This window comes from Ochlerotatus camptorhynchus, unplaced genomic scaffold (assembly GCF_037179485.1).
Source record: "Ochlerotatus camptorhynchus isolate MF236.1 unplaced genomic scaffold, CSIRO-AGI_Acam_v1.1 ptg000568l, whole genome shotgun sequence".
In the NCBI taxonomy this organism is placed as follows: Eukaryota; Metazoa; Arthropoda; class Insecta; order Diptera; family Culicidae; genus Ochlerotatus; species Ochlerotatus camptorhynchus.
In genome coordinates this window covers 683,739-711,257 of record NW_027041049.1, presented here as the reverse complement: position 1 = coordinate 711,257, position 27,519 = coordinate 683,739, and the positions used below count along the sequence as shown (strand labels likewise).

The 27,519-nt window shown below is 39.1% G+C and overlaps 1 protein-coding gene across 1 annotated transcript in view; it reads left to right on the top strand.

The window, feature by feature from the left end:
* LOC135713558 (protein hu-li tai shao-like) overlaps positions 1-27,519 on the top strand; it is a 71,475-nt gene that overhangs the window by 13,921 nt on the left and 30,035 nt on the right. The window contains exons 2-3 of the mRNA XM_065236681.1: positions 7,902-8,012; positions 8,086-8,163. Coding sequence (XP_065092753.1) covers positions 7,902-8,012; positions 8,086-8,163 — 189 coding nt within the window. The remainder of the gene's footprint in view (positions 1-7,901; positions 8,013-8,085; positions 8,164-27,519) is intronic.

The window sequence follows — 27,519 nt, the reverse complement described above, 5'->3', positions numbered from 1 at the left end:
TGGAAGCGCTTGCCGGAAATTGACGGGCTTGTTGGAAATGGCCAAACAATTAGAACATTTATAATTCGAAATTTCCGAAGTGTTGTAGTTTCAAAATTTTCGAACATATTGTCCCTCCCCTTGGCTAATTTTTGCACCTTATTGCTGGTGTACGGGCTTAATTTCATGCTTTATAGTGGAGTGTTGGAGACGGTAGGTTTATGGCCGGCGTTGCTGGTTCATGCCGCGATATAATGGCGCCATGGGCAGGCAATAGGGATTACTAAGCTTCCCCTTTCTTATGAACCACTGCATGAGAGAACCAAAGATCTAGTTTAGCAGTGATAGTATCACACTTGTTACTCCGGTGTTTTTTCGATCGCTGTTTTTTCGTTGACTTCTGTCACTTTTTTCAAATATTTTTGCATTTTTTTTTTATAAATATCTAAAGCTATACAGTAGGAAATTAGTGCCTTTGAATAGAACTTTTTATGTGTGCTGCTGCGAAAACAACATCTACAAGCGAGAGGAGGAGGACGATGGCGACAATAATGTCTTAAGACATGATCTATAGACACATAATTTGGTCAGATCTTTTCATATTATTTAACTGACAATGGATATTCCCAATCGTGTTTTACATCATGCTTTATTAAATACGCGCTGGATTCAAAGCATTGATCTGAATCTGAAGGTGTGCTTGCAGTTCCATTAGCCATGTGATATCGGAACTGTAGACATGTGTAGCTTATGGCTTCTGAAAGTGACTTCGGAATTGGTATGAATTATCAAACATTTTAAAATGGGTTTCTGGATCAACAGTAGAGCTAGCACCTTCTAATTCCCGGACTAAAACTGCTTTCAGTTATCTCTAATATGATAATTTCAAGTATATTTCTTCCATAATACCACTTGCAAGAAATGTTGCAAAGAATATTTTGAATGTTAACTTGTGTGATATATGACGCTCCTTTTATATGCATCATAGTGATAGAAATTCACATTACTTTTTTCAACTGTGTAGACTAAGAACCATTTTCAACCAACTTGGCCAAATTCGAGAACGTTTACTCTCAAGGAAATGATCAAAATGTGTTTTGAAATAAAATTCAGCATGAGACATTTTTATTGTATTACACTTAATTCTGTAACGCGATTTTTTTTCGTTTATATTATTAATTGTGTAATCTCAAATTACTACTTAGTGTAATGCAACATGTTTCAAAACATAAAAAACCAAGAATAATATGATGAAATTAAAAAATGTGTACCCATCCTGCATAAGAGCAAAATACAAAATAAAATAGGGTAAAAACATAATTGAGTGTTATTTGATTACAATTTAATTACCGATGGTCATAGCCTGCTGTTCAGTTATTATTTTTTATATTTTAACTCATATTTCGATCAATCGAACAACAATTTGAGATGTTCTGATACAAGCAAAAACTTGCTATTGGTTTGATATTCTCTTCTACTCGTAAATATATTAAGAATGTCCAAAATAAATACAATACTGGTGTCAAAAATCATAGTTTTGTGGGGAAAAAATCTTTCAATTGGATTTGAATTGACTTACGCTCGCATTGCCCCTCCAACGCTGCAAAATTAAATTAAAATGTAAATGAAATAGTGCATTTTAATCGTCTAATCTTCATACGGACTTTTATTATCATGAACTGACTGATAAAATGATGATAAATAATAAGTTGGAGAAAAACCATATGTTTTACAAAACCTTGTTAAATTGTGAACCTAAGATTTTAAGTGAGGCATAATGAGCAAGCCACATTGTGCACAACTTGTATATTTTATGTAAAATATACAGGGCAAGTGGTACCTAAAAATTTGATAGCTCAGCGTTATGTACTTGTGTAATCTACAATAATCAAGCCACGCAAGGTGCCACAACATTCATCCCGATGTGGAGATGGGAGGAAAAACTTCAATCTAGCGCAAGTCACGATGAAGTGGCACTACTGCTGGAACCGGAACCACCAACAGTAGACTCAGGTCCAACGCTCGAAGACGTAGAACGTATCAGCCTGACACTGCGCAACGGCACTGCCGCTGGCACGGACGGAGTCCGCCCGGAACTAATAAGATATGGACCTGAAAGTTTGCATCAACTGATCCATCGAATACTGCAAAACGTCTGGCAACAAAATCAGGTCCCCTCTCGGTTGGTGGAAACAGTATAGGTACCAATCCCCAAAATCCCTCGGTCAAAGAGCACTGAAGAATACAGACGCATCACCTTGTGCTCGTCAATATATAAAATATATGCCAGGTACCTAATTGAACAGTTGGAAACATATCTGGGCAACGTAGCAAATTACCAATTTGCCTACCACAACAACCGAAGTGCCGAAGACCAAATCTTCATCGTGAGGCAGCTGCTGGATGAGCATTGGCGAAAGGGAAAAACAACATACGTCGTATCTCTGGATCTACGGCAGGCGTTTGACACCATAGATTTACGCGTGGTACCAGAGACGCTGGCGAGACTGGGGGTCCCAACGTACCTGTTAAACAAAATTGTCATAGCGTGCCTTACAGAGCGTACTTCCCTACAATGGTTCGGCCAAAGAACGGAGACACACAATAAGGTAAGAGGGATAAAGCAGGGTTGTCCGTTATCGCCTAAGCTGTTTGTGTATCTTCTGGATCAAGCACTCCAACGTCTGCAAGAGCAAATGCCAGAACTATTCCTTGCTCAGGAACAAAGAATTAAGTTGCCGTGCTTAAGAGTGTACGCAGATGATATCCTGCTAATAGTAACGGACCCATCACGGATAAACGAAGAACCAATAGCAGGGGACTATGAGTCTGACTTCGCTGGTGTCTCGGATGAGGAAGTAGGAAACTTTGAAGGATACGACGAAATAAGCGATTCAGACTGAAATCAATCATCAAACGAATTAGCAATAAACCTATTACAAACTATATTTAATAATAAAACTAAAACCATTCGATAGACCCATCCTCAAAACTCTATAAAACAAATGACAAGAAAATGCCTCAACAACAGATTAATAATGCTAACATTATATTTATCTTCATTTTTCGGGACTTCGGGGAATCCGCGCAGTGGAATCACGCTCTGTATTCACAGTGGGTGCACTGTGGTACAAGGAGGGTGGCCTTGAGGTGCGACATTTTTAAGGTATGATCGCGGGATTTTCGGTATTAGTCCATCCACTTTGGGATGCATTGTCGATTTCATATGTTATGGCCAATTAAGAGCGTGGCAAAGACAGCAGTACACAGTTTTAATTTTTAATATTTTGAAGTCAGTGGTGTGTTGATCCATAACATTTTCGAAATAGAGTTCGATTTAATGATACAATTAATAATTATGAATAGCAATAGCAATAGAATCATCAAGTTGCCATAAAGCACGGAATGAGACTATCGCATTGCTGGCTAGTCAAAGTCCTCCATTCGTTAGTCATTTCAGGTGGATTAGAATAGGTTTAGGTTTAGGGTGGGCGTTGGCCAGATTTGGATTTTTCAGATATAATCCTAAATAGGACCTAGATTATTTAATACACTAGTAACCTCAACCTCTGTCACAATGTTTCATTGTGATTAATCAACACTCAATGGGTTAAATATCAAATTTGCGGTAAATTAAAAAAAAGGGAACTTGGAGTGTAGAGCGCACTGCCCACTGGACGATTCTGAAGCCTGGCCAAGTGAGTTACGGGTTTATTTGATTGTACGTCATTTCCAAGTTACATATAGATACATTCATACCATTGGCATTTTGTATTTGAGATAAGACAGAGATAGGATGCGGAGGGCCCGCTTAGGGGGAGCGTACACACTTAGAAGAAATTACCGACTTCGGTAATTTATTTACCGAATTCTCAACAGCTGAACGGTCGGTAATGTGTTCGGTAATCGAGAACATTAGCGAAAAATCTGTAAACTGAATCAGCAAAATTAGCTGTCAAATTTACCGAACGATCGGCAACGTTTATCAAAAAAACAAGCTTGATTTGTAATTTTTTTTTTTTTTTATATATATCTTTATTAAGGAGACTTTCAGCCGTTGGCTGGCTCGTCTCCGATTGATGTGTAATTGATTTTACCGGAGAACTGTAATTTTGTAGTCGATATAGAAAATGAAAATTACCGAAAGATCTGTAATTTTTTTAAAAGTCTATCGACTTAAATTTAATTCGATTTAATAGTGTTTCAAGGTGTTTTTCGGGTTTCATCAATTATACAAATTAAATACAAATACTCAGATGAATAATTTTTTTGAGTTCATTCAATGATGCCTCTGATTCACAGGTAGAACTTGCTTCATCGCATTGAGTAGGCATTTCATGACCGATGAAAAGGGTTTCCCCGAGTGGATCGTTTCTCTTCGTGGTACTTCCGGCTGGAACAAAGCTTTCAAGTGGATGCTTTTTTTGCGTTTTAAAGAATAGAAGTTTCTGTATCTTGCATCACATTTCTGATATGTACAATCAAAAATTGTGTTTGCCGGTATAAAATCTTTCTTTTTTATGTGGTCATTGATGAAAAAACAAGCAACAGTATCGGCCATATGTAACAATGGGTACTTATTTAGATAACGAAATATCATTACTTACGAAAAATACCTACGATTCGCTCATCTTGGTATTGCAGTTGGTCCATAACAGCCTCCATAATTGAACTTTTTATTTTTCACAAGTTTCCACTTACAATTTTTTTTTAAGAAGGTCGAAAATCACAATATGGTGAATTTGACGTTTCTCGCTGTGAAAACTACCGAACTCGGTAATGGAACGGTTTGGTTACCGAAACTTCAGTAAAATATTTCATCGAAGTCAGTAATGAAGCTGATTTACAGATCTGCCGGTAATTTTTTTTTTACCGTTTTCGTTGAATTGAAATGAAATCACTGAAATTCGGTAATTTTATTTACAGTTTTCAGCAATAGAGCGAGAAAATACCGAAACATCTGTAATTTTTAGGATTACCGATCTAAGACGGTAATTTTTTTACCGAACTCAGGGTCTCTGTTTAAGTGTGTAACCCATGTTATGGCTTCCATTTATTAAATAGTTCAGATAGGCTGGAAATGATAGGTTCATGGTGAGAAAATGTACCATATGGTGTCCGTTCACTGATCAAAATTAGATTCAAATCGTCAGGCCCTGCCCTGGCATAAGGGGATTGACGATGATTTGTCAAGTTTCATTTTGCATTTGCATATAATTGTAAGTTTAGGTTTGCTTTTGTAATTGTAAGGTAGATAGTTTGCCTCAATTGAAACATTGAGTTGTATAAACTTGACGAATCATACCTCTAAAATAGTAGTAGTTACAGTGCCGCATGATCTAACAACCACTGCCTGCAACTAATGTTGGAGGGGCCGGCAGGGCTGATTACGGATCAAAACTAACATAACTCTAACACTGAAATGATCCCGAAACTAACGCTCATTCATTGCACTTTGAGTCATAAAGTAGTTTTATTTAATTTCCTACTAATCTATCTACACACTTAGATTTTTCAAACCGAGCTCGGCTGTGCGGGTCTCGGCGGGGAGGGTTTCGCTGAGATCTCGGCGGGAGTGACATTTTATTCTGCCTACGTCTCTTTTCTTTGTTATCTGCTCTTCTTTCCTCTTCTCTTCTTTTGTTTTGTTTGTTTACATATAACTAATACTAATACCTCCTTGTTTTCTCTCTAATTTGTCTACTATGTCCCACCATCACGATGAGAGATAAGCTACCGTACATGGTACACGCTCATATACACTCCCAAAATAGTATGCCGCAAGTAAGTATATCACAGAGGCAACTAAAGATCCAGAAACAAAAACCGATGGCGCTGAAGATAATGAAGTACTACTACACTGTATTGTAATTTGTACAATAATACTCACATTACTTATTATTAATTATATACTTTATTATGTATTTATATTTAGCTGTGGTGATTTATATGACTATATAGTATTATTTATTTATACTAACCAAAATAATAGACTTATCTTTTTCAGCAGGTGTGATTTTGTTTAGTTATGTTTCTTTCGTTTCAGTAAAACAACAACAAAAAACCTCTATAACTGTTCTCCATTCTTTTAATCTTCTACTATCCCCTATAAATGTATCGGAAACTAGTGGGACTGTTTGTGCAAACAGAAACAGGCCTGCTAGTGGAAAAAGGTCGTTATGCTATACGGTCTGGCATAGGCATACGGCCAGGTTTCAGTAGGTACACACTCGCTTAACGGCAGATTGGTTTACAGTGGTCGACCAGGGTGTGTGCTGATAAATTACAATTAAATTACAATACTATTATAAAAATGTGAAATAGGTCTGTCTTACTTTTCCCATTCACCGGTGTAAGTGGAACCTACTTTGGATTTTGAATAAAACTATCGAAACATAGAAATTTATGGCATAAGATCTTCAGTATACATAATTTGTTTAAGTGCTTGAAGCACATTTTTTTCGAAATGTATCGTCCAAAAATACCGTACCGCCTCTTAAAGATAGTGCTTTGCTCACGAATAGGACAGAATAAATTATTTAAACAGAGTCTAAGCGAAGACAACAAATCAAGAAGACTGGCATTTCTTCCATTTTCTCATACGAACGCAATGAGACAGGTACAATCGCGTCATCTGCCGCTCAAGGGTAAATGCTTCGAACGAATTTGATAGCAAAAATTACATCAGAAGAAAGTTTGTGTATTCGCTCATTTTTCTATACGTTGTTTCCACCTTCGCTCAAGCGCAGCGCTATTGTATCTATCGCTTGGATTCTGGCAAAGTTGCTAGTATTCTTGATATGATATCTGCGGTCTAAGGTAGCACTTTATGAGGAGGAGTTAGTGAAATAATTTTTTTTAATGCTTCAAATAAATGGTCGCAGCGCAAAATTACACAACAGAAAAGCCCTTCGTTATGTAATTTATGGATAAAACCATAAATACTGAGAGGAAGAGATGGTCGGAGAAAACAAAATACAATCCGACAGCCAGAGTTTGTATTTAAATTATCTTGCAACCCTTAGTAGAAGCTAGCATTTCACATGACTTTTCTTTTCTATTCGATACGTGCAAAATAATAATAGGGTCGGGTGGGGGTAAGAGTGCCACCCCCTATAAATTTGAAAATAAACATGTTTTCAATGCTAATTCACCCATGACACTATGAATGGTGTTCCTATGCCTCCAGGCTGAACTGAATGTTGCACCCAGCTTGTAAGTTACTCATAGATTTCATTAGTCACAGCTGCTGTGACTCGATGGAGACGCATTGTGAACTACCTTGCGTCTTCATCGTTTCCATGCACGTGTGGTGCATATATTGAGGAACAATAATTTTTTATTTAAAAAAAATTGCTTCTCCGACATCGCTAATTTTTTGATATGTTATGTAAAATTAAATGATCTTTCAATTAAAAATACTAAAATAAGAAGTTGTTGAAGACCCTCGCAGTGAAAATCAAGAAAAAGCATTTGTAACATATTTTTTACCTACAAAATCAAATATCTCTGAGTGTTTCATAATTTTTCTTAAAACAACATTAAAACATCTTTCATTTGAAGGGTCAATCGTAAAAATCGGTCAAAAGGTTCAGAAGTTATAAATTTTTGAAAAAAGACATTTTTGAAAAAAATGATTTTTTGGACCACCCTAACACGGAAATGGTCACCTTAATGGTGCAATAAAAAAATACCAGTCTAATATTTTTTGATAAGGAAGAACTATACCAATTTTCATGAAATTCTGAGACCCACTATAACTTTTTTCTATGGAATTGCTGTATATATATATGGTATATATTTATTGTATATATATATATATATAATATATGCCCAAATTAAATTCCCCACTGCCCCTAAAGTGTCTGCGAGGTTTACGAACAGCCCCTAATCATGTTCCAATTTGTGATTTCCTTTCGCAGATACCGATACAGATTTCTCCGAATCAGAAGCATTGAGTTCCCTCCAAATTTCGGAGAAGAACAAAATTCAGCCCATGAGTCCTACCAACCAGTCAGAGCCAGAAGACACTGGTAATCATTATTGCTACCTATTCATATATACAGAATACTTTTAATCCAACTTTTTATTACATTTTTATTACAGTTGCAGAACATCAGGTGCTCAGAATAGAGACCAAGCAAGTTCCCAAACCTAGTCAGCCAGAAGTTGTACTAAGCGACGGCAAGTATTGAAATTCATTAGTTAGTTATGGAAGATACACGATATAAAATTTCATGTTAGTGTAGTTCTTCCAATTTTTGGCGTGCTGCTGATTGATATAGTCATTGTTGCTTTTACTAAGATCAAGTGTATATTACAATAATCAAGGCCTTACTAATCTTACTTTTGTATCAACACCAACTTCTTCTTTTTGCATTACGGTACTTATAATCATGTTTTTTTATCACAAATGATAGTGATTTTTTATAATGATCGATGGTAAGTTAAGTTATTACAATCCATTTTTTATGCAAAGTCACTTCCTACATAGATACCACTCCCCTTGGCTAGTTTTTACACCATGTTGCTGGTAGGCGGGCTTAATTTCATCCTTTATAGTGGAGTGTTAGAGACGGTAGGTTTATGGCCGACGTTGCTGGCTCATGCCGGATAGAATGGAACCATGGGCAGGCAATGGGGATTACTAGGTTTCCCCTCTCTGATGAACAACTGCATGAGAAAACCAAAGATCTAGTCTAGCAGTGATAGTATCACACTTGTTACTCCTTAGTTTGAGAGCCACGTTGTAGGACGCTTATGTATAGGCACTGACGTTGGGTGCGATACTGGCGGCTGTTTCCGCAAATCACTCTTATTTATTTTTACGCAGATAGTTTTATTTGGGTTTGCAAGGGAATTATACTATTGAAATATTTCAGAAAGTGCCCAACAGTGCTCCTTCTATTTGCGTGACAAGCTTTCATTGCTGTTTTCATTGGTGTATTACTCAAGGAACAATGTTAAACACCATTTTTGTACATGGTATTGTAACTAATCTTATATATGCTTCATTTTGATTTGGGATAAGTGTTTGAATTATGGCTCGGGATTTCCACTGTGGCGTGCTTCAGTTGTGACATACCCATACGTATTTTTGTGGTGCGACATAGTGGAAGCATGTGAGCATAGTTGGACCATATACCCTATATAATTTAAAAATCAGCTAGGAAACTAACTTCAATGTGAACCATTTTAGTCACTTGAAGGTATCACCTGGGACGAACTAAGATATAAATAGGTATAGGTCAAAATCAAAAGTACTTGAAACACGTTTAATTTTAGATTACAAGGACAAGTACAGGTTCTTAATAAATCATGAATTATGATTGATTAGGTAAATTAGAGATTTCAAGAATTTATGAAATTAGACTAATGAGACATCATAATCATCAAATTTTTTTTTTATACTTTATTAAAGAGATTTTTAGCCTTAGGCTAGTTCATCTCTAAGTATAATCATCAAATGAACCTAAATAAGAAACTTCAGAAAGTCTAATAACATGAAGTAGATTAATAAAAGAATTAGGATGCGGGGGCGCTTAGGGTGGCAACTAAACTTTAAAGTTGTAGAATAAATCTTCCTATTTAGTCTTCAACACAAGATATTCAGATTAACAAGGAGAGGAATAGTTTACGAAATAAGTAAAAGGAGAGGAATGTGACAATTAAATAACATCAACACTAACCCCATACCTGTATTTGATCATGATCTGATCACGGTTGTTCATCAGTTGTACATAATCCGAACAACTTCTTGTACTCAGCTGTACGCATTGAGATCTTTAGTTTGTAGTGTGCACTCACAACAAGCTTAGTATAAGTAATGTATCGTGAGTGCACACAGCAATGATGTTGTTATCGTCTTGCTCTCTTGAGATCTTGGTAACTCACTGTTCGAAATGCTCTCTGCGTATTAGTGTTAAGAGTCAGAGTTCATCGTTAGCTTATGATGATGCCAAAAAATCTTGTAGCAGGTGTGTGCGTATTGATTGATCGCTAGAAGCGATTTTTTGAAATAACTGATTCTCGATCCTGACATGGTTGAAATATAGTCGCTATATTCATAGTCTGGCGGATATAATCTCGGGAACCAATTGAACTGTCAAATAGCGGAACAATCGAGCAAATCACCACCAACAACAGAAAAGAGCACATCAGCTATTGCGAACAAAACTTTGGAAACCATTTTCTCGTGATTCAAGGCTTGCCTACGCAAACTAACACTATCTTTGCGTTGGGGAAAGATGCCCCTATCCGGTGATGCCGGTAATTTGCGTTCGATTGTCGAGGAAAGAATAATCAACGTTTTGTTTATGAATGTTGATAGGACCTTTTCAATTGTTGGTCTACAATATATTGAATTGGTTCCGCTTTTTGATAGATCGGAATTCTATCCGCCAGACTATGAATATAGCGACTGTAGGTTGAAACCGCTGCACAAAGTTTTTCACACGTCTTGGCATATCATTGACAGGCACGTTCCAAAAAAGAGTTCACCGGAAAATGTCACACTTTCCTTGGCAGACGAACGAAGTGAGGAAGCTGAAATCCAAGAAAGCCGCATTGAGGAAATTCACTAAATATCGCACACTGTCGCTGAAAAATCTTTACGTTAGGCTCAACTAAGAATTCAAGCGAGTTAGTCGTCGTTGCTAGTTGCGCTATCAACGAGGGATTCATAGCAAATTCAAGTCGCACCCGAAGTCTTTCTGGAAGTATGTAAAAAAGCAACACAGAGAGTCCGGCCTACCATCGTCAATGATATTGTTCAGCGATGTCGCTTACACCCCTCAAGAGGTCTGCCGCTTGTTATCTAAAAAGTTTGCCATCGTTTTTTTTTCTGATGAGAGATTGACCGACGAACACGTATCCCTAGCAGCAAGCAATTTACCACTCTCTGGGCAAGCTCTGTGTGCAATTGATTTCAACGTCGAGATAATTTCCACTGCCGCACTAAAACTCAAGTCGTCTTTCAACCTAGGACCGGACGGTGTTCCTTCAGTTTTTCTGAGGAAACATATCGTCAGCTTACTCATACCGTTGCATCACCTGTTTCGAATGTCCATCTCGAATGGTATATGTCCATCTAGTCAGAAATTTGCACATATATTTCCTGTTTCCACACATGTACTAAAAGGGAAGCAAACGGAAAGTGGTTAATTATCGTGGAAACACATAGTTGTGCGCAATTTCGAATTTATTAGAGTTAGTCTTCATACATTTTCAATGGTAGCTCACCCATGAAATTATGAATTGTGTTCCTATGCAGCATTATATAAAGTTTTGTCCAAATGAAGTCTTACAAAAAATACAAAAAATCATTGTGCTGATGTGTCGAAAATCGAAATTATTTATAACAGTTAGACATCATAAAATAAGGATTCACGAGTTTAAACATAAGTTTTCCTACAAAACCTGCATTGAAGTATGACAAAGAATAGGTAAATATTTTCTTTAATTTATCAAAAATCATCTTCTTAAAAATGAACCTCACTTGGCAAGTGCCACCCCTACATTTATGAATAAAATTATACAAAAATTTCAAATGAATTGCTTCATTGTGAATCCAAGTCTTCGGAAAGCTTGTTTTCACCAAATTTGCCAAAACCCGCTACATAAAATATTATCAACAATAGGTTTCATTTGATTTCAGTGGTACACATGGCTTATTTGTTATGTATTGAATAATATTTGTGAAATTCAATAGTTAAATTGCGCAAACAATAACAGCTGTTGTCCAGCATGATTAATAATAAAAAGGCTATGATAATAAACAAGTATTAATCGATTTCACTCTATTTAAGACGCATGGCCCTTTTGCCCCATATAAGTTTCAAAAAAAGATTTGAGATGACATTTTAAAACAACTTTTGACGAGGTTTAATTTGCATTACATTGCTGATTTATGAAGGCAATGCTATTAACTTGCAGTACGGTGTACAAACTCCTATAAATATCTACTATTTGCCATATATAAAACGTACCATTGTTAAACTCTTGCCCCACCATACCCTACATCTTGGTACAATTTGTCTGTTGGATTGTTCTTTCTTTTATCGAATTGAGTGTCCAAAATATCCGACTAGTAGATTGACAAACATGACTCGAACCGAAAAGTTTGGGAATACCATGAGAATATTCCCAAACCATTCGGTCCGAGTCATGTTTGTCAATCTACTAGTCAGTATTTATTTAAGCTTTTGAGAACTCAACTGAAAAACAATTAAAATACTATTAATTTCAACATAAACTTGTCCGTTAAGATTCGATAATTTTAGGCTGTGTGGATCATCTTTGTTCTAGCACTTTTTTTTTCAAAAACACTTACACTTTCAGGGAACTTACTTACAATGATCCTGCGCACCTCCAGGGGTGCAAAGGGCCTTTGTGAAAGATTTCCATCTTGGGCGATTACTAGCTTTGGCCTTGACCTGTGCCCAAGTCAAATTTCGGTCAACGTTCTTAATTTTACTGTTTATTCTCCGCCGCCACGAGCTTCTGGGTCTGCCTCTGCTGCGATGTCCTGCTGAATTCCAGTCCAGTGCTCGCTTGCAGTTTTCGTTTCCGCTCCGTCGTAGTGTGTGGTCGACCCACCTCCACATCCGTTCACCAATTTCTGTCTCTATCGGCTTCTGATGGCACAAACGATGAAGCTCGGAATTTGAGAATTATGTACCGCAGGCATCGGTTGATAAACACCTGCAGCTTCTGAGTGTTCTCCGCTGATACACACCATGTTTCACTGGCGTATAACAGCACAGACTTCACGTTCTAGTTAAAAATTCGGATTTTAGTGCGTCGACTGATCTGATTCGCTCTTCATACATTTCGCAAACTGGCAAAAGCAGCCCTCACCTTCTTAATCCGTGCATCTATGTTGCTCTTGGTACCGTCGGCCGACGCTATCTGGCTGCCAAGATATTGGAAGCTTTCGACTTTCTCCACTGCCTGCCCAGCTACCGTGAAATTGGAACGGTTTTCCGTGTTGACATCCAGCGATTTGGTCTTGTTGACGTTGATGGTTAGACCTGCTTCAGAGGAGCGTTCCACAAGGTCGTCGAGCTTACTCTGCATGTCAGAGCGCCGTTGTGCTAATAACGCAACATCATCAGCCAAATCGAAGTCGTTGAAATGCTCCATAGTAATAAACTGACACAGCAACCCACGGTTCGGTATACGGTCAACGGCTCCAACCATGATCTCGTCGATTACGATGAGGAACAGTAGCGGTGATAATATACATCCTTGCCTCACACCCGCGGTTACCCGAATCTGGTCAGACAAAGCTCCGTTGTGCATGACTTTGCATGAGAAAGCCTCGTACAGCGCTTCGATGAGGTTGACGATCTTATCAGGGACTCCCTTGCGTTTCAGAGCACCCCACAAGTTTTCGTGGTTTAGTCGGTCGAAAACTTTTTCGTAGTCAATGAATACCAAGTACAGGGACTCTTGGAACTCATTGACCTGCTCCAAGATGATGCGGAGCGTGACAAAATGGTCCACACAGGATCTTCTAGCTCAAAATCCTGCCTGCTGTCGTCGGAGAGTCGCGTCGATCTTCTCCTGTATCCGATTGAGGATAACTTTACACAGAACTTTGAGAACAATACACTGTAACATGATGCCTCGCCAGTTGTCGCATACAGTTGAATCCCCCTTCTTCTTGGGGACTTTTACCAACAAGCTGCGCGAGCCTCGAGTTCTTCGACGAACGATCTCTTCACTGCTGGGTCTTCAAGTCAGCGTGTGTTGAATCGCCTCCCGAGTCTCTCCTCCCGCCGTTCAACCCGCGCAATGCTTAGGCGGATCTCACCGACCAGGAGATGATGGTCAGACGCGATGTCAGCGCTGCGTTTATTCCGAACATCAAGAAGGCTCTGTCTCCATTTTCGGCTGATGCAGATGTGGTCGATTTGGTTCTCTGTATATCCATCATGGGAGACCCATGTGACTTTATGCACTGGGCGATGGGGGAAGAGCGAACCCCCGATCACCATGTCGTTGTTGCCACAAAACTCTGCAAGCAGCTCGCCGTTCTCGCTCATATCTCCGAGACCATGGCGTCCCATAATGCGCTCATAGTCCGAGTTGTCGGAGCCGATCTTCGCATTGAAGTCACCTGTGTAGATCTTGATATCACCTCTTGGAGTCTTATTCACGACAGCATTCAGTTGACTGTAAAAGTTCTCTTTGTGATGCAATTCGGCAGCATCGGTACATCGAGTTGTGCCAGTTTATCCTGTTGGGCTAGCGTCAGTACATTCCATGTTCCAATTCTTGTCTGTTGTTTAGCGCTAAAAGTCGTTGCCATAAAATCAGTTCGTAATCTTTCACTATAGGTTTCTGTAACAATTTAAAGGTTTCAGAGACAGTAGGTGGTTGGTCTAAGGTCTCCTATCCGCCGTGATGGGACTGCCATCTTGGGTATAGCTTTCGATGCTAGTCAGACGCTGTTTGAGCCGCCCCTAACATGGAGAACAGACGCTCGGATTTTGTAAGCCACATCCTCCAAAAAGGATGCAGCTCCCCCTTCCCTGTCAGCATACGACCAAAGTTCCCACCGGGGTTGGTTACTCGATCTGCCCTAAGGTTACTCGTACCCCAGTCGGCGCCGCTCGGTGGGTTCAGGGACAGTAAGGACCTTGGTAAAGACATTGTCATCCGTTACTGCTTTAGTACCACCAACAAGTGGTTTCTGGTGAGCGAGCCTTCATCGCGGCGCCGTTTTAATGGCGGTTGACGCATAAGATCTCCGGAACTCAAGTGTGTTGGAGTTGTCAATGCGATTCGTTTCGACAGCTTAATGATCTGCTGTCCTTGCTTAGTCATTTCCTTCCTAAGCTCAGCGTGTGCGATTTCGTGTTTCTCGGTGATAGAATTAATCGCACTACCAACCGACGAACCAGCAGTTTCGAACCGAGCACATTTCATCAGCTTCGTGCACTCGTTGCACATCCAAAACAAGTTCGAGCCGGCGCCTGTGTTGTAGGGATATGCTGACTGCTTTTTCACCTCAATGGGTCTGGGTTCAAAAAATCTCTGGTCACGTCTTCCTTCGGAAGGCAAGTAAAGCCGTTGGTCCCGGCCCATGCGTGTTGAATGGGTGCGATATCCTACACAAGTGTGGAAGCTGCCTTCCTGCACATTCGGTTGCCGTCAATGGATGGCAATCGATGTCCGTCGGTGATTTGCACTAGATTGCGGAACAGAGACCAACGTTAAATAAAAGAAGAAGAAAAAGAAAGACAAAGCAAGTTCGGGCTAGTGTGGACAATATTCAGAAAAGCCTTGTTCAACGTTATGCCGCCGCATTACAGGTGAATCATTCTATCGCAAAAAGCCATGCAGGAGACGGATTCTTCGTCGTCTTTAACTGGTTTAGCGCATTGGTCACATGCGGAAGTCATGCTGACTCAGTTTCCAAAACTAATTTAGAAACAGCGGTGGATATGCTCTAATACGCAAGGAGAAGTTGAATTCTGCAGAGTGTTAATAACACAACAGTAAACACTACAAGATGTCCGATTAGTTAACTTTTTCACTGTTTTCACGACGCGTTCCAAATAGACGATTATCGCCACACACTTTCCACTAACAACCGGTACAATTTTACAAGTCTACAGAACGGGAAAAACGAGGAACTATAGCCCGTGTGATAAAAAAATCATCAGATTTAACAGTGCAAAATCACGACGATGTGAATAACAACAACGTTGTTGTTTATTAATTTATTTGATAAGGCTGAAACAAATTAACTTTACAGAGCCGAGGATTCTTGGTCACTATACAATACATCTTAAAACTATAGGAATGGGTACTTGGCACTGATGAAGTCTGCAAGTAGTAGACGAAATACGCGTATTTGTCAAAAGATAAGCAATTATAACGGAATTTAAAGGAAATAAACCAACACACTCAAAGCTCTTCTTAATACCATAGTAAAAAGGTACAACACAATAAACACTTTATCTTCCGCTATCCAAAAAGCCTCCTCCATCAAAACTGGATCCGCTTCCAGGTGTTTTATTGTATGGCAGCTACGCCAATGGGGGGGGCAGAGCGCTTCCATTGCAGCAATGGACGCAACACGTGTTCAGCACTCACACACTCATCACGAAACGGTTGCTTTCTTAAGTCGACGACGCATCGACCGAAAGAACTGCTGATGAAGAACAATGAGGAGGACCACACAATGGTTGCTGCCGAGAAAACAGACGATTGCGTGGCACACATCGAGAGTGGCCTGCTTTTGTCGATAGCCGAGTGAACACTGAACTACAACGTTAACAAGCGACATTCCTCTTTAATAAATATTACAAAAAAAAACTGATAGGAATTTCTAGTAGAGTAGGCACTTCTAACGTACCACAATCAAAGGAACATTGACCTTCATAATGTTCTTTTAACTCAGATTTTAACAGTTCAATTGTCAACAATTCTTACTATTTCTACTAAACACTGCATAAACTAACAATTTTTATCTAAACTTTTTCAATTATCTAGAACTAGAAGATGACCTGACAGATGACGAAAATGATGTCTTTAATCATTTTTCCAAAGGACTAGAAGAAACTCAGCACTCATTCGTGTCATCGAACATCGACCTGTTTAACGTAAGCGTTTCATCGAATAATAGCTTGTCTCTCATGATCAACACAAGCGGATGGTCTTACAGCAGATTCGGAATCTCTAAAAGTTCCTTACCAGTAACTGCGGAATCAATGCTAGCGAGCGTATCATATCCAACGCAATCGTTTCTGTATTTGACAAAGGGAAACACACCTTTCCCCTATCGGTCAAATACATTTTTCGGATTTCGTTCACCAAATAATGTACCGATAGTGAATCATTTTCATATTCCACCGCATTCACGCCGCAGTCGATCTACCTCAATTAGCAATGTTTTCGGTACAGAACGTTATCGGTATATGTCGAATGATAGCCTAAAGCGAACCATAAAGAGGAAGCTGAACATTGAGCATATGCACCTTCCTGCGAGACAGAGATACTATTGCGATTTAGAAATCGATTTTGAGTATTTGGTGGATATTGACAGTAATAATAACAATAATTTCGAACGTATATCGGAGGTGTGTGATGCTCGCCTTCGTGACGTACTGCACAGGAATCTACGACATGAAAGTAGTTTTCTTGAGAAACTTGGCACCATTCAATACTCAAGGCCATTAACTCCGGAGAGTGATTTTACTACAACAGGTAATCATGAACATTTCTTGTAACATTTCATCTTTGAAAATTGTAATTCAAATCGATACGGAAGCCTTCGCAATTGTAATAACCAAAAATGTAAGGTTTTTGTGGTAGGTATTGTGTATCTCAAAATTGATCGTATAATGTTTTGAAACATGGTGAATAGATACCTATATTTTTTTTAAACCGTGGCTGGTGGTTGAATTGATTGATTTATTGCTATAGTTTTGGTCTTTATTGGAAGAGCCTGTATGAAGTTAGATTTGTTTTAGTAAAACGCTTGATTTTAACCTTTTACCTAGTGGACGAATTTTAGTAAAATTACGACTACAAATGAGCAAAATTTTAAGAAGTTACGATCATTTTATTTCGAGAAAATAAGGTTTTTCAAGAAAAATGCGTTTTTCTTAAATTGCTCTAACTTTTGTAAACTCAACTAAATATGCCCAATACTGAGCCAATAATTGAAAAATGTATTCTGCGAAAAAAAAGCTGCCAAAAAATGTAGAGACATATATTTTTAACTTGTGCCGTTTTTTTCTCCAAAATTAAAGTACCTACAGCTGTACGATCAATGTTGAGATACACTGTATGTAGCAGAATCGAGTGTGGAAAAGTAACGAGAGGCGCTATCTCTATCCCTATAATAAGGCTCCCTGTAGTTAGCTATTTTAGTTTAGCACCCCATTCTTCCACCGGTGATTCATGTTGGTTTCTATTTTGAATTTAGCGACTTGAGTACCTAATGTCTTTCCGTATATTCTCGTATATTTACTCAATCTCTTGCATTGGTATTTATCCTCACAAAACGCAATTAAATGAACTTAAATTAACAAAACGAGTGCCACTATAGGGTCGGGTGGGGCAAGAGTGCCACACCCTATAGTTTTGAAAATAAACATGTTTTCAATGCTAATTCACCCATGAAACTATGAATGGTGTTTCAATGAAGTATTACAAAAAATGCAAAAAAATTATGTTGTGCTGATGTCTCAAAAATCGAAATTTGATTATAATAATTAGACATCATAGAATAAGTATTTTGGAATTTCCATACATTGTTTTCTACAATTCCTGCATTGAGGCATTACAAATAATGCATAATTGAAACATCAATAACAAAGAATATACAAATATTCCCTATAATTAGTGAAAAATAATTTTCTTAAAAATGAACCTTACACGTGGCAAAAGTGCCACCCCTATATTTATGAATAAAATTAGGGGCTGTCCATAAACTACGTAGGCATGTAAGGGGGGATTAGGAATTATAATTATCCACAGCCCATACATTTAAAAAAAATGTTTGGACAATTGTCTACGCAGGGGGAGGGGGAGGGGTCAAGAATCCCAAAAAACTGTCTACGTAGTTAATGAACAGCCCCTTTAGAATCGAGGAAGAAAACGTGATTCATCAGCAAGAATCAGAAGAGATGTCGCTATCTGCGTTGTTTGATTTTTTTCTCCCGGACCAGAAAATGTACCAAAAGTGCTTATGAACGTGTTTCGCAGTTGGGTACGGTGAAATTCGTGATTCGCGGTTTATGTTCAGTGAAAATTCCGTATCACAAATTTGCTTTCCGAGTTCCTTTTTTTGCCGTTCGACGACGACGGGTTTGCTAGAAAAAAATAAGCATCATTAATGTGCTCCAAGGTCTATTGATTTGGTGAGTACGTTCCAGTTGAAGATTGTTCTTATACATTTTTTCGTTGCATTTTCGAGGGGACGTCCGGAGAGCTTTGAGATTTGGGCGTTGTTGCTTTTGCGGGCAGACGCGTTGGTCGCCGGTAAGGGCCGCCAGCAGATGAATCAAGAGGTATTCATTTCATTTTCATTTTCATTTTATGATGTACAAGGGGGTCAGGGGCCATGTCACCGATGTGAATATTCACACCATCCATAATACACCAGGGAAGGGGAGAGGAGTGAGCAACACAGCATCTTTACCCATGGGGGTTAAAAAAGTTCTGCGAGGTACACTTATGGTGAACCAACGGCTCAGGGATTGTAGAAAGGAAAAGGGTTGGGTAGGTTTAAAATGCAGAATTAGATGCCGTCACGATTGAATGCGCATGTTTAAACAACGTTGATCCAGGTACCTACCTATCATATAAATTTGCATATAATCTAGTTATGATTATTGTCAATAATACTTACATTTCGATAAAGATGATGCTGCCTACTTTACCTGTTATGTGATACTTATCATCACAGAGTCCAACCTTGAATCGCAGACCAGGTCCACTAACAAAACAGTCGTTCCGAGAAGGGGTTTATAGTCTTCTTCTTCTTCTTCAGGTTCGCTCACCACCCGGAATGAAGGCTCGGTGCGGTTAGTAATATCAAAAAGTGTTACATGCAAACGAAAAAACGAAAAAGAGATACAACCAGGATTAGTTTTTTAAAGTAATAGTTTCATCTGAATACCCAACTAACCATATCTCAGTGACATTGTACCACTCTGAACTCACACCTAAAGCTATTTTGTGATTATATGGTTACTTTGGTATTCACATGAAATGTTGTGCAAGTACCAGAAGTTCAACAACGCCCAACTATGGACAGCTCAATGTTAATATCATTTACTCTTTGAATCAGCTTACACCAACATGATAATCTACTAAGAAACATCTAAGAATGTATAGAGATAAAGTTCAAAAATACAGTTTTAACTGATGGTACTTTATAAACGTCAAACTGTCCAACATTGGACCCTGCCAACACACGGCGCCTGCACGGCAATGGTTCATCGGTTGCGAAGTGAAGTGCTTCTTAAACTGAAGCGATACATTTCTCAATGTTTCAACGTTATCCTAACGTAAACTTAATATTATCACCCATATGCCTGTCCACGCCCGAAACCCATCCACCACACAAAATCAAATAAAAATGTTTCTGTATGGCAAACACGTCCAGACATAAACGAGAATATGGGTGTATATCTTCACTGTAACAACTACGGGTAATCATCGAAAATACTTGCATTTTACTCAGGCACTTTTGAGCAAACTGCAATCACTCTCTCATACTCGAAATGTGCCACGACCAAATTGGCACAACGACGCCCTACACGGAGATGAAAAACTACCCAAAATTAAGTATTTTTCCCTCAATTCTAGGGTTCAGCCCAATAACCCAAATTTGAGTAAATCGCATATAGTAGTTTCCATTTAACACCAGCAAAAAAATTACCTACTCTTAAGTATAGTCTACCCAAAATTAAGTTTAATTCACGTAAATTTGAGAATATGCAATTTACTCAAAAGTAACTTATTGGGCTGAACTATATCGTTGGGTCGAATCTCTCGTTCCTTTTTTGACAACGACAACAATAACGAGTGCAAGTGAGAGGCTGAAGTCAATATTAAGTAAAAAGAACTCAAATTTTGGGTAGTATTTTTTCTCCGTGTATACGCTCTCTGACCAAAGCGCAGGGCAGATGAATCAAGAGGTATTCGAAACAAAATTGGTAAGAAATGTTCATTCAAATCGATTTAATCCAGTTGAACAAATTTCAAAACTATATAGGGGAAATGTATGTAATGACGGCCTAAGTGTCCCTAATCTTAGATCCATAGGTCAACATTAGAGCCATTACGTGCCAGATTTGGAAATAATATTTTTTGAATCTGGAAGTGTGTTTATGATACCATTATCCATTTGATAAAGGTAGAGTGATCATGCGGGGCTTATTGTAAGCAAAAGTGACCTCGGAGTGGTCTTGAATTACCAGGCATTCTGAAATGGGTCACTGAAGCTGCAAGAGAGCTAACACCTTCTAACTCCCGGACTAAACCTGCTTTAATTTAAGGGTAATAAAAAACAGTTTTCTTCCATAGTAACACTGCCGGACAGTGGGGTGCGATTACACACACACACACACACACACACACACACACACACACACACACACACACACACACACACACACACAAATATTCAAATATTGAAACAGCAATGGGAGAAGAGTGCCAACCCAAAGGAGCAAAATGGCCATGCAACTAATTGGAGTGAAATCGATTAATGCTTGTTTTTTAAACATAGCCTTTTGATTATTGTTGCTGTTATTGTTTACTGAATTTAATTCTATTGGTTTTTACAATATTATTCAATACATAACAAATAAACCATGTTTACCAATGAAATCAAATGAAAACTATTGTTGATGATATTTTATGTAGCTGGTGTTACCAAATTCGGTGAAAAGACTTAAATTGCACAATGAAGCAATTTTTTTGGCATTTATGCATCTCCTCAGAATGTGAGCTCATTTGAACCAAATTATTTTGTCCCGGTTTTATACTGCACTGGGTATGATGATTAGGTGAAAATGGGGCAATCTACTCATTGGACATATTTTACAAAAATCTGTTGCAGGTTTAATGCTTGAAGCCTACTTCAACTATCCATTTCATTTAAGTTTAACAGAATACTTTTTTTCTAGAGCAAATATTTGAATAATTTTAGACTACCGTATGCGTGATAATGTTTGCACCACCGTACAAATTAGGTTCCCGTTTCACCTGTGCATACAATGCCTTGGTTTTCTTTGCATGCACGTAACCTATAGCTCATACCGTAGTAGGCTGTGTATAAAAGAAAATGATTTACTTAGTTTGACAGTTGCACCAAAGACATTTCAATCAGGGCTTGAAGAGGGAACGCATTCTGCCTGTGACTGCATGAACTTGTACATTTTCCGCATTCATCATTCGCAGTGATCGGCATTCACTGAACCTGATGAAAAAACAGTCGCACTGAATGGGATCTAAAAACAGTCAGATTTCCTTTCTACGCTGCATTGTGCTTTGTGCAGTTGCTTTGCAGATGCCGATTTTTAAATTCATTCCTTCTGCTTTGGTCAAGTTGATCGCCAACTGCGGGAGCTGTAAATTCAGACGGATTACCTATCGGCTACCGCAAGGAAGCATTTCGCACACACATTATTTTCCTTTCCAGTGTGAAATAGCAGCGCTTGGAATATATACGTATGATACGATTCATCTCGATGATATCTTTTTTTATATATCAGCAGTCATATTAAGCGGGTTAAGCGTTGGAAAACAGCGATCCGCGACGCGGATTTCGCGTAAATGAAGGACTCCCGCACGATTAGGCAAACAATTAAACTTGTCAAATACCACACAATATGAGTATTTTTGGAACCGGTGTGACATGTAGATGCAGGAAATGGAAGTTTGACGCCATTTTGGAATCCAAGATGTCGACCTATGTTTGCTATAAAACTGTGAAAACTCGTCAAACATTATGCAATATGGGTATTTCCGGAACTGGTGCGGAATGTAGATGCCAGAAATGTATGTTCGACGCCATTTTGGAATTCAAGATGGTGACTTCCGATATTCTAGAATACTATGAATACTGGATAAATACCATACAATATGGATATTTCCGGAACCGGTGCGGAATTTAGATGCCAAAAATGGGTGTTTGACGCCATTTTGGAATCCAAGATGGCGACTTCAGGTATGCTAGAATACTATAAATACTGGTCAAAAACCTTACAATATGGATATTTCCGGAACCGGTGTGGAATGTAGATGTCAGAAATGGATGTTCGATGCCATTTTGAAATCCAAGATGGTGACCTCCGATATGCTAGAACACTATGAATACTTACTCGTCAAATACCATACAATATGAATATTTTTGGAACCGGTGCAGAATGTAGATGCCAGAAATGGATCTTCGACGCCATTTTGGAATACAATATAACGACTTCCGATGTACTAGAACACTATGAATCTGCAAATACCATACAACATGGATATTTCCGGAAACAGCGTAACTTGTAGAAGTCGGAAATGGATGTTTGATACCATTTTAGAACTCAAGAAATCTATTAAAATATTAATATTTACGGAGCTAACGTGACTAAACTCGTCAAATGTCATACGATGATGATATATAAGAACTCGGCATGACATTAATAAGTCAAAAAATATACAAACATCTACTCTTCTTCTTCTTCGCATTTCAAGCTTATTGCTTATCGCATATTAGCTTATTTCGTGCTCTCAACTTAGTGTTCTAGATGCACTTCCACAGTTATTAATTGAGCGCTTCCGATGCCTGTACCATTTTTGCAGTAGTATAATTGTGTGGCAAGTCCAATCATACTCTATGCCCAAGAAAGTCGAGAAATTTTCCAACCCGAATATTTCCTAGACCAGACCGGGAATCGAACCCAGCCACCTCCAGCATGATCTTGCTTTGTAGCTGCTCCTTATCGACTGAGCTAAGGGAGGTCCCAAACATCTACTCTACTACTTGTTGAACTCAAATAATAGAAGTAATGGAAGGGTGATGATTTAATGAACTTTAAGGCAACGTGCAATCATTTTTAACAAGCATTGAAATAAAAAACCTAAGTAGAGTAGACTTAGGTTTTTATGTCTCTGCTTGTTAAAAAATGATTGCACGTTGCCTTGAAGTTCATTAAATCATCACCATTCCATTACTTCTATTATTTGATTTGGTTGGTTTATTTTGATAGTGAGCAAATCTTCTAGGGTGTTTTCACCCAAGGATGTGCGCTGATCTAAAATCGTTAACGCCAGAGCACTGAAAGCACGTTCCACTGATACTTGCATCGATGGAACGGCCTAAATTACAGCAGCTGCTTCAAAGAGATCCTTTTGCATGATTTTCTTCTGTACCCGGTACTCCCAAACGTTGACATGGTGTGGTTGTCGTAATCCAACATCCAACACACTTAACTGTTCTGGAAGCGTTTTGTTTGGGATACATTTCGGGTCTCCGCTTGAACCTGCTAGACAGCCTCCAAACATGTCCGCTAAAAAACTGTCCAGTTCATCCTGTTGAACAGCTGGCTCAGTAAACGTGGCAAGGTCTGAAATCCGTGCGAATGTATTTATGATGAATTTCTTAAAGGTAGAAGTTAATAGGTTGACAATTTAATAAAAATAAAATTTATTAAACAATCCTATATGAAAAGGCACTATAGATTCATTCAAATACTCTCATTCTGATAAACAAAAATCATATTGATTCTTGATTGTTGTTATTCAAAAACCAAACATTGTTCTTTCAAACCAACATATTATTTTTTAGCATCTAACACACCAACCACTTTGCTCGATGAATGCCGTTCATTGACTGTTTTTTTCGGACATTCCCAACCCAAAACGAAAAAAGGAACCCGAATGAAATCAAAATGGGAATGAAACCAGAGCGAAAGGGAGCGACTGTACGGGAGAGGATTTTGAAGAAGAGAAAGTGGGAATGCTTTTTGGTATCTATTCGCTTTACTGTGCATCGGTATGTATGAATGCAAAGCGTAGTGTGGGGGTATTGAATGGTATACAAAGTACCGCACATAAGGGAGTGGTGAAATTGAATTCATACTGCTGCTGCCGTTCGCTAGAAAAAAGGAACGATCAGATGCCCTGATTTCAATCACCGTGGGAGTGTCCCGGTGGACCTTCAAAAGGGTTTTAGACCGAGAAAAGAAAGGACAACTATCCGCGAAGGTGGCCACAGGTCGTCCGAGGTCAGCACGGGTTCCGAGGGTTATCGCTGCTATCAAAAGGAAGATTCGGGTGAATCCAGTGCGTTCAATAAGGAAAATGGCAAAGGAACACGGGATCAGTGACTTTACGGCACGGAAGATCGTAAAGGAAGATTGCGAGACGAAGTCGAGGGCACGGAAAAAAACTCACATGATTACCAACCGCATCCTGGAGCTACGAGTCGAACGATGCAAGAAAATCTTGAACTTCCTTAAGCGTAAAAAAACCGGTAATCCTGTTCACCGACGAGAGCATGTTTACCGTCGATCCCGTATCAAATTCCAGAACCGACCGGTTTATTAGTTCTCTTTCGGTAAAAGACGTGGCCGACGAGCACAAGAACGTGTATCTGACTGTGTACATCATGTACAATAAAATTAACGCGAACGTAAACTAGCAAATAAAACTTTATTAAAATGACGAACTAAAAGTATACATTGACTTGCGGGAAGCGCACACGATACAAGATGACGGACTCAAACATCTATGTTGTGTTCTTCTTCTTTCTTATGCTGGTTCGCGCATCTACGGGTGACAGCTTAGCTGCTACCAGTGAGCTCAGCGTTGTTGGTGTTGGTAGCGATCGTTAGGGATGTCCATGTTCCCAACACTGACCAAGCATCCTGCTAGCGTTATGATGTTTGGATTGGTGGCTTCCGATGGCAAAAAATGGACCCGGTGTTCATTCCAGAAGGCGACAAGGTCAACACGGAGGTCTACATCGGGATTTTAAGTAAGTATGTTCTTCCGTGGATCAAACAACAGTACGGTCCGAAGCCAAATGTTGTATTTGATGGGGCTCCGTGCCACACCTCGAACCGCACTCAGAAGTGGTTGCAGGAACATCTTCCGTTCTAGGCGAAGGATATGTGGCCGCCATCCAGCCCCGATCTCAATCCGCTGGATTATTCAATATGGCGCGTCATGAAGGCCAAGGCCTGTTCTAAACGCCACCCGTTCCATCTGGCCCTATATTCCCCACCCCCTATGTAATAATAAGTAACGAAAAATCACCCTTTCCCCATAGGTTTATCACAATAGATTATTTTATATTTCTTTTTAAGTTTTAAAAATAATTGTTTCTGTACTTAACCAAATGAATAATTTCAACATTCTCATTCTCATCCATGCATTGTGCGTTTATTGCAAAAATGTGCGACCCCGACGTGATACTGAATCTATTTTCAGGTTCAACAGTCGCCCCTTTGCACGCTTACTAATAAGTTGTTTTATTTCCATTGCCCATTTATCAACGTACCCAGGTATAACTGCTTTAACGAACAGGTAGACTCACTCTGACTCAATTTGTCTCTATCCATGGTGAATCAGAACGACTAAGCTCAATGACTGAGAGAGAGAAAGTCTGGTTAGATGAACACATTCTCAGCATTTGTCTGTTCTCCCGCTGAGTTGAGTCGGAATATTTTTGTTATTGCCTCTGTCCTATTCGTAGTGAGAGCCTGGTTGGAAAATGAACATTGTGAGTTGTATCTCTCAAATACTGGTACTGAGTTTTCATTGATGCGAAAATTTGCAACATTGGCCAGAAGACGCCTCTTACTGCTGCTTGGACCAGAATTGTTCGGCATGATTCTGGCTATTGCGTTGATGACCTTCGCCGCCTTCTCGCAAGCATATTCGATGTGGCTGTTAAAGTTTAGCCGGTCGTCGATCATCACTTCCAGGTACTTCAGCACGCGCTTCGAAACAATGGTGTGCTCTCCAACGGTGATTTCTGCCCGTTGCACTGCTTTGCAGTTACTGACCAACATCACTTCTGTTTTGTGGTGGGCTATCTGCAGCTTCGCTCCTTGCATCCAGTTACCAATCGTATCTATCGCCTCGACCGCCAGCATTTCCACTTCTTCCAGCGTCGCACCGGTTACCGTTAAGACGACATCGTCCGCAAAGCCAACGATCTCAACTCCTTCGGGCAGCTTGAGCGACAGCACGCCATTGTACATTCCTTTCCTAGAATGGAGCCTTGTGGAACTCCCGCCGTGATTCTAAGCAAACTCTGCCCCGTGTCTGTCGCGTAGACCAGGACCCGGTTCTGAAAGTAACTACTTAGAATCCTGCAGAGGTAGTCTGGAACCCTCATTATATCGAGCGCCTTGGCGATGGCCTCCCTGCTGGCGCTATTGAATGCATTCTTCACATCAATCGTAATCACGGCGCAGTATCGATTTCCTCTCCGTTTCTGTTTGTAAGCTTTCTCGGCTCTGTCAATCACTGTCCGAATTGCATCCACCGTCGATCTCCCTTTACGGAATCCGAACTGCCTCTCCGACAATGCGTGTTCACTCTCCGTGCATTTCATCAGCCTGTTCAGGATGATCCTCTCCACCTTAACAACTGTTAAACATGCCAAATAGTGGATATTTATAGGAGATTCTACACCTTATTGCAACTTCCTATTATTGCCTTCATACATCAGCAATGTAATGCAAATTGTATCTCGTCAAAACTGGTTTTTTTTTCGAATTTTACAATATTATTCAATACATAACAAATGAACTATGTTTACCAATGAAATCAAACGAAAACTATTGTTGTTGATATTTTATGCATCTGGTTTTGTAAAATTTGGTGAAAACAAGCTTACCAAAGACTCAAATGGGCAATGAAGTAACTTCTTTTACATTTTGGTATAATTTTATTCATAAATATAGGGGTGGCACTCTTGCTCTGAGGTTCATTTTTAAGAAAATTATTTTTGACCAATTTATAGGGAATATTTATATGTTCTATGTTATTGGTGTTTCAATTATT